This window comes from Galeopterus variegatus, unplaced genomic scaffold (assembly GCF_000696425.1).
Source record: "Galeopterus variegatus unplaced genomic scaffold, G_variegatus-3.0.2 Scaffold688, whole genome shotgun sequence".
Lineage (NCBI taxonomy): Eukaryota > Metazoa > Chordata > Mammalia > Dermoptera > Cynocephalidae > Galeopterus > Galeopterus variegatus.
In genome coordinates, this window is record NW_007726799.1 from 503,965 (window position 1) to 518,912 (window position 14,948).

General features: G+C 47.9%; 1 protein-coding gene across 7 annotated transcripts; it reads right to left on the bottom strand.

Annotated features, from left to right (window-relative positions):
- Positions 1–788: 788 nt before the first annotated feature.
- On the bottom strand, positions 789–9,313 carry FTSJ1 (FtsJ RNA methyltransferase homolog 1 (E. coli)). Of its 7 annotated transcripts, none has more exons than XM_008571469.1 (13): positions 9,202–9,313; positions 7,648–7,846; positions 7,298–7,367; positions 7,110–7,200; positions 6,688–6,766; positions 5,182–5,234; positions 5,043–5,096; positions 4,854–4,956; positions 4,668–4,751; positions 3,864–3,961; positions 3,577–3,774; positions 3,339–3,380; positions 789–978 (listed from the first exon to the last, which is right to left on the bottom strand). In XM_008571469.1, exons 2-12 carry the CDS (start codon positions 7,766–7,768, stop codon positions 3,348–3,350), a joined length of 984 nt encoding a protein of 327 aa, XP_008569691.1. In that variant the 5' UTR covers positions 7,769–7,846; positions 9,202–9,313; the 3' UTR covers positions 789–978; positions 3,339–3,347. The 7 variants fall into 7 exon arrangements, with proteins under 7 accessions (XP_008569691.1, XP_008569688.1, XP_008569692.1 ...); XM_008571466.1 differs by having other exon boundaries at positions 3,864–3,967; XM_008571470.1 differs by lacking the exon at positions 789–978 and having other exon boundaries at positions 3,257–3,380.
- Between the last annotated feature and the right edge of the window lie 5,635 nt (positions 9,314–14,948).

Genomic DNA, 14,948 nt, shown 5'->3' on the forward strand with positions numbered 1-14,948 from the left:
GTCTTTTGGATTTTAGCCATCCTAACTGGGGTGAGATGGTATCTCAGTGTGGTTTTGATTTGCATTTCGTGAATGCTGAGTGATGTTGAGCATTTTTTCATATGTTTGTTGGCCATTTGTATATCTTCTTTTTTTTTTTTTTAAAAGATGACCGGTAAGGGGATCTCAACCCTTGGCTTGGTGTTGTCAGCACCACGCTCAGTCAGTGAGCAAACCGGCCATCCCTATATAGGATCCAAACCCGCGGCCTTGGTGTTATCAGCACCGCACTCTACCGAGTGAGCCACGGTCGGCCCGGCCATTTGTATATCTTCTTTAGAGAAATGTCTATTTGGCTCTTTTGCCCATTTTTTAATTGGGTTGCTTGTTTTTTTCTTGTAAAGTTGTTTGAGTTCCTTGTATATTCTGGATATTAGAGCTTTTTTTATTAATACATCAAATTATAAGATCTGCTATCATTCAAAGTGGTGAGGAATGCAGATAATACTTCAAGATATCTGCAACAACTGCATCATAACATAGAAAGTAACTGGTTTGTTCTGGTGGGAAAATCGGAGGTATTGCTTTTACCATTGTAATGTGTTGTCAGCATTCATAACTGGGAGTTAAAGCTAAACTTAAGTTATATTAGTGAAAATAAAGACGTAACATTTTCCTCCGAGTTCATGGATTCCCCTGCTTGCAGGGAAAATTCTGGACATAATCAGGACACCCCTGGAGAAGTTTAGAGAAGTTCTCACTCACTGAGGGTTGCGATCCGTTGCCGGACACGGAAAAAAGACAAAAAAAAAAAAAAAAAAGAATTCAGACTTCTGTGTTTCTTTCCTTGTTGTCTTTGCAGTGGTTGTTGTAGATTCCTACCCAAGGCTTGTCTGTTCAGGCCCCATCGATGAGAAGATACTTGAAAACAAGTTCATCAACTCAAGTTCTGGTCTTCCTGACAGAGTGGATTCTGAGTTGTATCAAGTTGCCAGCAAACTGAAGGTCAAAGAAAAAAAAGAAAAAGAAAGTTTTTTTTCCCCCTTAATGTCACTGTTCCTTTATTTCATCTGGACCCCACACAGTTGATTGTATGTATCTGCGGGGTACAGCATTGATTATCAATACCTGTGTGCAATATGTGATGTTCTAATCAGGATAATCAGTATATTCTTCATTACACAATGTAATTGATTTTTGCGGCCCTTTACCAATTCCTCCCCTTCCCCCCTCCTTATTCCCCCACTTCCCACCTCTGGTAACTACAGTTGTTCTCTTCTTTTGAAAGTTCAACGTATTGTGATTGTTATATCCTTATGTTTTTAGCTCCCACTAATGAGTGAGGACATGCAGTATTTCTCTTTCTGTGCCTGGCTTATTTCACTTAACATAACTTTCTCTAAGTTCATCCATGTTGCTGCGAAAGGCAGTATTTCCTTTTTTATGGCAGAGTAGTATTCCATTGTATAAATATATCATATTTCCTTACCCAGTCATCCAATGATGGACATTTAGGGAAAAAGAAAGTTTTAAACAAAAATATATTTCCCCACTTTCTTCTACTATAATCATTGTTCCCTAAGCTGCTAACAGTTTTGTGATTTTTTCCCTACTTTTATTGTGAACCATAGCATACAGAAAAATGCACAAAACATATATGTTCAGCTTAATGAGTTAACTATAAGGTGTTATTTTGTATAATTGTAGGACGTTCATTCTCATTGCTGTGTAGTTATCCACTGTGAATATATCACAACTTAATGGAGGCACTACAAATAGTGCTGCTAAGAACATTCTAGTACTCATTTCTTAGGAATGGAATCAACATACATGCAGCTTTAGAAGATAATGCCTAAAAGTTTTCTACAGTGGCTGCACTATTTTACATTCCCAGCAGCATGTATGAGGGTTCTAATTGTTGCATATCCTTCCAAACACTTAGTATTACCAGTCTTTTAAATTTTAGCTTGCATTTCCCTGATGAGCAGCTTTTCATGTGCTTACTGGCCATTCTCATATTTTTGCTTCCTTATTGATTTATAGGACCTTTTAAATCTTAAGGGTACTGGGCGGGCTGTTTAGCTCACTTGGGAAAGCATGGTGCTGATAACACCAAGGTCAAGGGTTCAGATCTCCAATCTGGCCAGCTGCCTCCCCGCAAAAAAAAAAAAAAAAAAAAGGGTACTATATATAGGGATTGTAAATATCTTTTCCCACTGTGATTTGCTGTTTCAATTTTTTAAGTTGTCTTTTTTTTAATGGAAGATTTAGTCCGAATAACCTGCTAGGCCACCATCAGAAAGGAACATCCTCTAACGTTATGGCTTTAGCTCATTCTGCTATGGATAAACTGCCCCCTTGCTGCTTCCTACCACACCAGCACAACTCCACCTCTGGAACTTTGCTATTTCCTCCATCTGGAATGCTCGTCTCCTAGATAAACAAACACATGGATTCCTTCCCTCAGCTCCTTCAGGTTTTTGCTCAAACATTACCTCAGTGAGGCCTTCCATGACTTTAAAAAACTGCAAACTACCATCTGTAGAATTCCTCATTCTCTTACCCTGCTTTACTTCTATTTTTTTATATCCCTTATTACTTTTACATATTATATAAACTACAAGATATACATATAGTGAAATGCAAGCTATATACAGTCATCTCTTGGTATCTGCAGGCGACTGGTTCCAGGATTCCTGAGGATACCAAAATCTGCAGATGCTCAAGTCCCTTATATAAGATGGCATAGTATTTGCATATAACCTATGGACATCCTCCCGTATACTTATTTGAAATGCTACAATGAACATTTTCTTTGAGCTATGTCTGGGCTCAAAGTTTTAGATTTTGGAACATTTTGGATTTTTGGATTTGGGATACTCAACCTGTACTTACAATATCTGATACAATGTAAATGCTATGTACACAGTTGTTATATTGTACTGTTTTAAATTCTGTATTATTTTCTATTGTTATATTGTTATTTTTGACTTTTTTGGCAAATATTTTCAATCCGTGGTTGGTTGAATCCATTGATGCAGGACTTGCGAATACGGAGGGCCCACCGAATAGTGTGTATATGTGGAAAGTCCTGCATTTATAGACTGTTTTCTTATTACCTCTTTCGCAAACTAGAGGCTCTGTGAGGGCTGTTTTGTTCCCTGCACAGTATGTGCTCAATATGTAAATAGCTTAAAGCAGTTCCTGGCATACAATAACAGACGCTTAGTAAAGGTTTGTTGATTGAAATCTTATCAGCTGAAAAATCTTATCGGAAAAAATTTCAAAGGTAAAATTTTATTGAACTTTTTCTTCAAGGTGCCCTTTACTCAAACTCTTAGATAAAAAAGCAAACTTACTTTAATGTGTTAAGGTGAACAATTCATTTCACTGTCCTCCATCTACCCAAGAAAAAGAAAAGGGATTCAGATATACAACTAAATGTTTCCATTCATTATGCTTGGTTTTACCCATTGATTTTTATAGCTATTGGGTGGCAGGAAAGAGAATTTTGGCTCCAGAAACATGTGTGATTTGCGGGCAGAAAGAGGCACACTGGGGAGAGGTCAATGCAGGCTCAGAGCCACGTTTCCAGACCTCAGGGGCCAGCAGGGTGTGGTGCTGAGGGGCGGCCAGAGGCTGTGGCAACGTGTCCACTCTGCTGATGGGGCAGTCCTGGGGGCGGATCTCCTTGGCGAGCCGCCCTTTCTTCTTCAACCTGCAGGCTTCCTGGTACGGCGGCGAGATGGGGGGCTGCGTGGGCGGAGTGTACTTATACTCTGAGCCATCTTCTAGCTGCAGAGACACAAGAGGTGGGGAGATAGGGAGGACCTGGGAATCCAGAATAGCCTCCCCTCACCCGCCCAGTGTTGGCCGGCACTCACATCCAGTGGGTAACTGCGGTCTGAATCATAGGAGCTCAGGTCCCCACAGGTCACAAAAGGCACAATGATGCGGGTGGGACCATCTAGCTGGTTGAAATCTGGATCTTAGAAACAGGGAGAGAAGACTGAGGGACAGGGCTGGGATGCCTGGGGCCAGTCATGGCTCAGGACACAGCATGGGTGCCAAGGCCTCCCCACATATCCACCAGCTACTCTCTCGCCCTCCAGAAATCTTTCATGTGGTTCAGCTCACCTCCTCAGGGAGGCCTTCCAGAGCCAGCCCTTCTAAAGCATCAGCCCTGTTCTGTTTTTTCACCACACTTATTCCCACCTGACATCCTCTATATACTGCCTGGACCTTGCCTCACTCAGATGTGATCTCCACCAGGGCAGGCTCTTTATCTTTTCCCACTAGGGATGAGGCTAAAGACCCTCATGGGGCACAAGTTCCACACAGGGGTGAGGCTTCCACCTGGGGGCATCACTGAGAGCCATCCCAGGATAGAATTTCCTCAGGCAGGTGGAGCCTCCACTGGGACAGGGCTCAGGAGCCTCCTGGGACAAAATTTCCACCAGGTCCAAAACTTACCACTAGGGGACTGCCTGGGCTGAAGATCCCTCTGGGACAAAATATTCCCAAGAGGGTGGAATTTTCATCAGAGGGTGGGGCCGAGGATCCTCTTGGGATAGAATTTCCCTAAGGGGACAGAGTCTCTAGCAAGCGGTGAGACCAAGGGCCCTCACAAGACATTGCATAAGGTGGCAGAGTTTCTTTCCCCAGGGTTGGGTCCACGTGGCTCTCACCGTACGAGTGATCCAGCAGAGGTTTCATCAGGTCTGGCATGAAGCCCTCAGGAGGGTCATAACCCTGACAGACAGCGAAGGCCTCTGTGGGGGGAGTCTAGAGTGAGGCATGACTGCCACATTCCCCCGTGAAGGCTGTGTCCCCGAGATCCCCCTCTGCCTGCACAGTCCCACTACCCCACTGACCAATGCTGGAATTTCGGCTGCTCCTGGGCTTGGCACACAGCACACTGGAGAAGAAGACCCGCAGCTGGCTGTAGAGCAGCGTCACATCCCGGCCTCGAAAGATCTGCAAGGTAGGGAGGCAAAGATGGAGGGGTGAGGGCAGCCCTCAGGGACCACTCTCTATACTCCACCAGGTGCCCCAAGACTTACCTTGGCCACAAAGCAGCCCCCTGGCTTCAAGACATGTGTGGCAATGTTCAGAGCCTGTGGGCAGGACAGAGGGCTAAGGCTGAGGAGGAAACAGCCAGGAAGGGGCCAAAGTAGGGTGGGGGCAGCCAGAGTTACTCACGGCTAGGAGGAGCTGGGCCTGCATATACTCATCCACATCATGGAGGCCAGTTACTGCGGCAAGAGGAACAGCGTTAGGGGAACACCCAGTCCTATGCATCCTGTTGTGCCAGAAAGATTAGAAAGCCAAAAACACCATCTCCAGGCTCTCTTTCTGCTAAGATTCTGGATGCAAATGATTCTCTGACAACTGGATGCATATTCTGAGCTCCTAACCCTTAGGGACTCATTTTAACTCTCAAAACAACCTCACCTTCAAGCATCATTATCATTTCTACCTCCAGCCCAGACTGTTTTTCTCAACTCTAGATTCACAGATTGGATGCCACCTCTCCAGCATGTCCAAAACCAGATTCCTGACCTGCCTTGCCAAATCTGGTCCTCCCACCATCTTCCCCATCTCATCTGATCCTTATAGTTGTTCAGGCCACAGACTTTAGTGACTTTTGACTCCCCCTCACACCCACATTCAGCCATTAGCGAGTCACTTCAAGCTCTACTTTCAAAAGATCTCCTGAACTGACCCTCTGCTCCCCATTACTGCTACCACCACCATCGCTTGCCTGGGCTACTGTGGTGGCCTCCTGCTCTCTGGGCCCTGCTTCGGCCCTTGCCTGCTCACAGCAGCACCACGGAACGTGTCACAACCTGAGCCAGGCACAGCCCTCCTCTGCTCACAGTCCTTTCATGGTTTGCTCCGAGCTCTTGTCTCAGTGAAAAAGCCAACATCCTCACCATGGCCCAGAGGCCCTACAGGACCTGTCTCCTGTCACCTCTCTGCCTTCACTTCCTACCATGCCTCTTCTCACTCTGTTCCAACCACACTGACCTCCTCGCTGTTCTTCATACATACCAAGCAACTTCCTGCCTCAGGGTCTTTGCCCAGGCCCAAACTTTGCCTGGATTATTCCTCCTCCAGGCATACCCATGGCTCACTTTCTCACCTCCGTTAGGTCTCTGCTGTGAAGTCAGTGAGGCCTTCCCTGTCTACTTTATTTAAAATCTCAATGGGTTCTCCCCATCTCCTTCCCTGTTTCACTGATTTCCCTATGGTACCTATCACCTTTTAACATGCTACATGGTGCAATCATTTATTTTCTTTTCCATCTGCTCCCACTAGAACATCAGCTCCATGAGGTCAGCGATTAGTGGAACCGTATTCAGGAATGTTTTCCCAACACAACTGGTGCTCAGTAAATGTCTGTGGAATGGCTGGCTGACTGACTGAGAAAAATCAATGAACAGTAGGATGGAACCAGACAGTTGTAGAGAGACAAGAAGAGGGAAGGATGGACAACAGGCACAAAACTGAAAGGGTGAGGGAGAAGACAGAGGCAGAGAGCAGGCGGCAGAGGTGGGGAGAAGTTGTCAGATGTGGAGGAAAGCTGAGAGCAGAGGAGAGAGGCAGGGAGTAATTGAAGAGGTGGAAGAAGTCAACTGAGGTGGGAGATACAGAGGAGGACACACACAGTAGCCCCGCCTGGCCTCCCACCCCCCTTCCGTTTACCATCGGGAGCCCCGTCGCACACCACTAGGTCCGCGGGGCAGCCCTCAAAGTGCTGGATGATCTCTTTGGCAGTGGACAGCTATGGAGAGAGGGAGGATGAGTGGCCCTAGGGCCCCTGCTGCTGCCCTCGAACCCCACCTGCCCACGGCCCTGGCCCCACAGCCTCTGGGTCAGCCAAATTCTCAGACTTTGCCCATCTGAGACCATGCTCCATCTCTGGGAGCCCAGTTTCATCATTTTTTGCTGTCTCTTTGCGATGACCACCTGCTGGCTCTGTTTCCCCACTGTTACTTTCTCTATCTCTGTCTTTCTCAGTTTCTCTTTCTCTCTCTGTTTTTATCGTTCTCTCTTCCACTTTCCACAGCCCCCATGGGGGGGCCTTCACCCAGGGTACACCCCAACACCCTCAGCCATGCTCTCACCTGGGTGATGTCCCCCTGGATCTGTAACACACCTGGTAGTGGAGCCATAGCCTGCAGGTCCACAGCCACCACATGGCCGGACCCCTGACCCCTGTGGACAAATGGCCCATGTCAGCCCAGTTTCATTCCTGGGCCCCCTGTACTCAGCTCACTCTTCTAGGCCCCCCACCTGGGACCCCCATACTCACCCAATCTTCTGGCTCAGCACCTGGCTCCAGCTGCCTGGGGCTGCACACAGGTCAACTGCCCGTGTCACACCTGGGCACACACAGTGAAAGTGTACTGGTCAGCTGCACCCACCACTCCAATCTGGGGACCCTGAAAAGTTCACCCCACTTCTCTGGGGAGCACCCACAGCTCTCCACTGTCCAGGTGCCCAACTCCTCTTGGGTATTCTGCCCATCTTCCTGCCTGTCTCTGTGCCCTGGAGACCCTCCAAGCCAGCCTACCTCCCACAGGGAGCTCTGCAGACCCAGCCCACTGGTCCATTCCCTGTGCCCGCCCCTCAGCCCCAGTGACTCGCCCGTCAGTGAGGGACCTTGGAAGAGGTGGAATTCCTCATCGAGTTGTAGCAGCTTGAAGGCGCTGCGGGCACGCCAGCCATTCTCCTTGGCCAGGCGGTAGTAGACATCCCTCTTGTCCTTTGATGTCCGTCCCATCTCACACACTGCCCAGGGACCTGCCGACAGCTGCTGCCTCCCTGTCTCAGTTACCAGATGAGTGGGCTACACCTACCTCTGTAGGGTGGAGAGAAGCACACAAACCAAACTGGACTCCTCTGACCCACATGACAGCTCTCTCAGCAGACGGGAAGACCGAAGGCCAGACACTGACCCCACTGACCTCAGAGGGCCTGAATGGCCCTGTCACTGAACTCTCAGGCTCCATCGCTCATCACACAGACCCCACATTTCCCAAAAAAGACCCCACAAACCCAACACTTATCTCACAGATGACCCACTAGTGATCCTGTGCCCTTCCCATCACTGTCACCCACAGCCCACACATTAAACCCTGTGACTCTCACAATTAACGCTTCTCCGCCCACCTCATCCCCATTATGACCATCTTCCCAGTTGTCCCTATTGCCCTTAGATTCATGCAGTCCTCTTAGCCCCCCATTAATCCCTTGCTTTTTGCCCTCATTATTCTAATAGGACCTCCCACCCCCTTAATCTCTCTCTGTCCGCTCCATTCCCCATTAATCCCTTAAATGATTAGGTCCCCAGTAATCCCTTCATTACTACACCGTTACCAACCTCTATTAACGCCTGGAGGATCATGGCCTATTAGCTCCCCATTAAGCTCTCAATTACCGATTTATCAGCTCCTGATAACTCAGCCCTCCAATTGACCCCTCACAGACCACACCACTAGCCCCCTGTAGCCCCTTCATTAACACACACTCACATTACTACCTGATGATCACACATCAGGTCCCCATTCTCCCTCACAGCACACCCCGCCCTCTGCTGATCAATCACTCCATGAGCACACCCCACCAGCTTACCATTACCCGCTTTGTTCACTCTGTCCCCAATAATTCCTCGATGGTCATGTCACAGTTGCCCACTATTAGTTCTTTGACTATAGTACCCCACCAGCCCCTCATGACCTCTTCTTTCACCATTGCCCCCATTAGTCCCTTGATCACGACCCCCACCCGTCTCTGCTATTCCCTCCACAGTCTCACCACTACCCTTTCGTTGACTATGCCTCACTGCTCTCCATTAACTCGGTGAATATCACACCCCACCTGCCTCCCATTATCTTCTACTTACCCTCTCTACCACTCCTTCATTAATCAATCAGTGAACACACCCCACCAGCCCCCATGAACACTCCTATTTCCCCCTGTTGATTCCCCAGTAACACCCATCAGACCTCTATATTACCCTCGCGGTCCACCCAATTTCCTATTAACAGCCCTCTGACCACACCCTCCGTCCCTCCTCATCAGTACCTCAAAGACCATGCCTCACTGCGACCACCAATCCCCCTCAAGGCAGCACCGCGGATATCTGGACTGCTGGGCCCCATGCCCCTTCGCCCTCTGCCCACCCCGCATACTGGTCCCCTTCTGCAGACAAACCTTGGCGCCCGGACTACGCAGCTGCAGCGCCTAGAGAGGACCTGCCTCCTTCTCCCGCCGGCGGGACAGAGCAGGCGTGCCTTGAGTCTCGGCCGGGGTCCACGTCCTCCTCGCCCCAGGGCCTACCTCAGCTTTCGGAGCGGAGAGAAGCGGGGGAAGGAGGTTGGTCCGCGAGCAGCCCGAGCCTCGAAGAGAGAGCAAACCGGTGAGAAGTGGTAGGGCTTCAGTTTGTGTTCGCAGTTGACCCAAATGCCTGTCGTGCATGCCTAAAGGTCATCACAGCGTGGCAAGCTTGGTATCGTGAAACGGAGAGATTCTGGCGAGGCCCGGACCCTATCCGAACTTACAAAGTGGGTCCCAACATCTTGTGTAGACGTAGCGAGGTCACGCTAACTGCAGTTCTCAGCATGCGACAGGCACGACCAACGTGGCTGAACTCACGCACTGCATGGCTGAAACACCGCGACGCACAAGAACTGCTTCTTTGTTCTTTTGTTCCAAGGCCAAGAGCGACTAACCCCGCCCTCCCTGGATCGCGGAGGTCGCTGTGCCTGTGGACTACATTTCCCAAGATGCAACGAGCACGACGGTGCCCATTTTACGCGTGTGCGAAGCGAAACTACGGCTGGGGGCGTGAACGTGAGAATAAGGAAATTGCATTGGGTCCGTGCGTGAGCGCGTGGGAGCTACTCTGCAGCAGTTTCGAACCCCACTAACGCTGATAACGGTACCTGAATTTTACCGTCTGAGAACTTCGGTTTAGCCATCTGGAAAGTGGGGAAATCAGTAGTAAGACTTCACAGCGTTATCGGGAAGATTAAATAGGTGTAGCTTAGCACACTGTCTGGCTTTTCGTAATTCTGTGTTCTTCAGACGTTTTTTTTTCTTCAAACATTTAAAACTCTGGACCCACATACATATACAGAAAAAACTGTACATCGCGACCCAGTGTACAAACATGAATATAGTAATGGAAACACTTATAGCGTTTACCCCAGTTCTAAGTGCTGTCAGTGGTGTGCAGCTTTGCGGGTAGGGGAGCTCTGGTTTCTAACATTTGCCAATTTCCATATTATCATCTTGTCAGATTTCAAGTTACTAACGTGTACTCACTGAACACAGAGTTCGGAAGAAATGCAGTGGTGCACCATTATAAACCATTTCTACCATTCAGATAAAATAGGGGTAAATGGCATATATGTTCATATACTTAATAAAATAATATATATTCTCAGAGCATAGAGAATAAGTGTACCCTCAGGAGCATAGAAAATAGTGAAGTGCAGCAAAATAACTAAGAAATGACGAGTTTTGAGTATTTTTTACCTTTATAACTAATTTAATTGTGAGTTTATTTCATTTTTAACAATGGCTGTTTAACAACCAGTTTGCAAAATTCCTGAAAATTAAAAAAAATCTCCTTGAAACCTGCATGGGTTGGCTCCAGCGCACCGCTGAATCCTTTCCTTTGTTCACTCATTTTATTTATTTATTTTTTGGCTGCTGGTTAGTGTGGAGATCCTTGACCTAAATGTTATTACACTACATTCTAACCAACTGAGCTAACTGGCTAGCCCTGTTAACTCATTTTAATCCTTACAACAACCATATGAGGTGGTTACTGTAATTATCCCTAGTTTACAGATGAGGAAACTGAGACAAGGGAGGATATATATTATATTAAGTATATGAACATATATGCCATCTAACATAATATGTATATGATTATACAGAAATATATAGTGATGTATTTCACCAGTACATAAATTACATAGTAGTAAATATAATAAATATAAATATGCTATTATATGTAAATATAAAGAAATAGATAATGGTATATATTTTATGCATTTTGTATAATATGTGTATAAAATCTACATATCATCATATACGTATAACATATAAATGTATACGTTAATATATATAAATATGCTGGTGTCCCCACATTTACTTACTAAAGTAACTGTACTAAATACAGGTATACTATTACAGTTGTAAATACACAATGTTATGTCAGATGGTAACAAAAGCTATGAAAAATAATGAAGCAGGGTGAAAGGGATGGAGAGGAACAGAGGGGTTGAGTTGCTGTTTTAGATGAGGTGGTCAGGGGAGGCGTCTCTGAGGTGACATTTGAGCTGAACCCCAGAGGGGAGCGTGCCCTAAGAATACTTGGAGGAAGAGCATTCCAGGCAGAAGGAACACCAAGCGCAAAGACCCTGAAGTGGGAACAAGCTCGGCGAGTATTCAAAAAGCTGAACAATGGACTCCTTCCTGAGAATGTGAGCTTCAGCAGGCGGGGATTCCTGATCTGTCCTGGTCGCTGCTGCCGCCCAGCGCCTAGAACAGGGCCTGGCACACAGTTGATGTTCAATAAATGCTTGTTGAAGTTACGTTTTTGGTGTTTTTTTTTGCTTTTTTTCCTTCATTCTTTCTTCAGTGATGTGTTTTGCCATTTTGCGAGGCCCTGGAAGGAGGCATAGACAGAGATGTAGAGACTCCTGAAGGAGTTCCTGAGAGCTAGGGAAGAAGCAAGAGCTTTGTCAGCGGAGCTCAAGGGCCTTGTGAGGGTGGTGGGAGCAGGGCTCCCCTGCCAAGGTGAGCAAGTGTGAGAAAGGAAGGGGTCAAGCCACCAGGCTGCTACTCCACAAGAGAGCAGGGGGCGCTAGGCATCGGGGGGCCCAAGTTCACCCCATGGGACGCTTCCCATGTCCTGTTTTCTTGCTGCTTACAAAGAGGATGTTTAATTTTTAGCAAAGGAACTTGCTTCCTCCAGCAGGGCCAGGAGTTTGGGGGACAGGAGCCAGGCTCTGAACTCCCCAGGCTCTTCCCGAAGCAGGGTGTCGGCTCGCAGCTCCCACCCAGCACCCCACTGAGTGTAAAGGTGTCCTCTCCTCTGCCTCCTGAAGAGGTCAAGGAGGGGGGAGTTGCCAGGCCAATTCTTTCCTGGAGGGAGCATCTTAACAGTGTGAGGGAAAGAGGGAGGTGGTCCAGGGGTATGGGACTAGAACTGACTTCAGAAGCTTTGCTGCCCAGGGGCTGCTTTGAGGGAAAGGAAGAGACTCCAAAGAGTTACTCTGTGGGGAGCCTGCATGAAAGGACAGCTTAGAATCCTAAGTGTAGCCAAGTGGGGATTTGCACTCACAGATGAGAACAGTCCATTCATTCTTTTCCCAAATATATATTGAGCAATTACTGTGTGGCAAACATTGTTTGAAAGGCTTTACCTGTACTGATTCATTCTGTCTTCCCAACAGCCCTATGAGTTAGGCATTATTATATCCTTGATGAAGCTGAGAAACGATGAGGTTTAGGAACTTGCTCGTGGCCATACAGCTAAGTAGCCGAGCTGAGAAAGCTTTTGCTATTAACTGCTTGGCTATGCTGCTCTCTCCCCTGAAGGCTTCTGAGCAGTGACTTGTTTTAATGAAAATCAGGGGTCACCTTAGAAGAACTGACAAGAGCTCAAAACGACTTTTAATAGACTGGAATAGAAGTCTCAAACGTCACACAAGGATCTGCTTTCCTGAACCAACAAAAACCTTAAATGACCCTGAGAAGGGGCCCTACTTTGATAAAGTAACAGTGTTTTTACCCCTGGCACAGCCCCAAGGCCTCACTCATGCTTAAGGACATCTGTTCCTTCTGAAGCAGGTTGCCCTACGCAGCCAAATCCCATTTTCCCTATGTTTTTCCTTCTACCAGCATATGTTGAGCACCTACTATTTGCAGTGCCCTGAAATTTAGTGGAGCTATAGGATGTAGAGCTGGCTGAGGGATCATCCCTCCCCTAGAAGAGCTCCTTGGCAGAAATAAAAATAATGATGATAATGTGGCATTTATGGAACACCTACTGTGTGCCTGGTAGCCCTGTGCTGGGCAATGTTGGAGAACCAGGGGAGGCCTTGGGAGGGGAAGGGAGTGATTACAGCCAGAGGCTGCGGCCAGGAGGCAGTGGAAGGGTGGGGAGAGGGGGATGTCTATTTTTTGTCCACGGTACACTAGTTCTTCAGACTTTTCTTGAAATATAGATACCTGCCTAGCTCTCCTCCCCCCTTTTAGCCACCTGAGCCAAGGCCTCTGCTGACAGGTGTCTCTTTCCCTGGCCAGCCTGTAGCACAGATGTGTAATGGCTCTGGTGGGGGAGGGGTATTAGAGGAGAGAGAAATCAGAGGAGACAGGGGAGGGGACAGTGGCTGGAGGGGGCTCGGCAGGTGTGTGTGTGTGTGAATACCTTGTGTGTCTCTCATCTGCCTATATACATTCTCAGCCACAACCGCATGTATGTGAGCTGCATGTGTGTCTTCCTATGTAACTTGCTGGGTTGTGCCTTCTGTCTATGGCTGCCTGTCCAGCTCATGTGTTTCCTCTCTGGTGACTGTATGTGTTGGTACTGTCTGCCTGTGCAATTGTGTGTGTGTCATTTGGATGTAGGTGATGGATGTGTTTGACTTTTTGACTCTCCTGTGTGTGTGTATGTCCTATGTATGCATGTCTTTTCTTTCTTCTCCGTGTGTTTGTCACTGTGTCTGTGTTTCTCCTTGGTGAGTGGCTGCAGGTGTGTGTGCCTTATGGGTGGGTGTTTCTTTTGGTGTCTCTGTTTCTTCGTCATGTCGCTTTAGGTGTATTTTCTAGATTTCGTCTTTTCAAGGAGAGTAAGTGTACCCTCGGCATTCCTGCATTTCGTGTTTGTGCGCCTGTATATGCCTTCCTTGTGTGTTTCTTCTCTGACTTGATTGGTGAATAGCTGTGTGTGTACACGGCTATGGGCAGCCATCTGCTTGAGCATGGTTGTGTGTGTATGTGTGTGACTGAGGCTTCTGTGTTTGTACAATTGTGTTTGCCTGTGAGCGCCTCTCTCTGTGACCAGAGCTGTATGTGGTTCCATGTAGTCACAAGTGCACACACACGTTCTCACATACAGAGGTAGCATGTTAGGGTCTGGATCTGGAAGTTCGCCTCCAGGGCCGTTTGAACCTGGAGTTGTGTGTGTGGGCACGTGCACAATGTTGTCGGCTGTGTGTGATCATCTGTGTGCTCTGTGTGGGGCTGTCTATGTGATTTGCCTGTTGGTTCTCTTTGGTGTGGCTGTGAGTCCATAGGTGATGATGTCCATGAGTTTACAGCGTCTGTATGTCTGTAAGAGCCTGTCCTCATGTCAGTGTGTGCTGTGTGTGGCTCTGAGTCTGTGGCTGATGAGATCTGTAAAACTATTATGATGCTGTGTGGCTGTGAGTGTGTGCAACTATCCCATGAGCCTCCACGTGTTCATGTTTGTCGGCCTGTATTCTCTGTGTGGCTGTGAGTCTGCATGCACTTTTGGTTGTACTTGTTTGCACTTCCATGGGCGATGGCGAGTTTGTCCCCATCTCTGAGCCCTTGGATGGGGCTATGATGCTGCCTGTTGTATAGCTGTGATCTCTGAGTGTGCAGAAGTCTCTCTCCTGCTGTGGGGAAGGAAACACCCCATCCCTCGCCCTCCTCCAACTGCGGGTGGGGTGGGGGCATCTAGCCTAGCTTTGAAGCTCCAGCCAGCTCCTGGCCTTTCCGGGAATTCTGTGCTCCCTGTGGGGGGTGAGCAGGCAAGCAAGGGGCCCACACAGAGGCCTCTTGTCCACCTGAACTTCAAGCAGCCCAGTTGAGCTGGGCCCACACCCTGAGTCCACCCTGCCTGACTCCCTGTAGAGGACATGTGCCTTACCCATGTCATGCCTGTCACATGCCTGGATGAGAGTGAATAGACAGAC

Coding starts and splice junctions, on each gene's coding strand:
- FTSJ1 (XM_008571463.1), bottom strand. CDS start 7,768: ATGGGACGGACATCAAAGGACAAGAGGGATGTCTACTACCGCCTGGCC. Junction 5,097..5,181: donor AGGCCCAGCTCCTCCTAGCC/GTGAGTAACTCT, acceptor TCCTGCCCACAG/GCTCTGAACATTGCCACACA. Junction 3,968..4,667: donor TCTGCTGGATCACTCGTACG/GTGAGAGCCACG, acceptor CCTGTTTCTAAG/ATCCAGATTTCAACCAGCTA.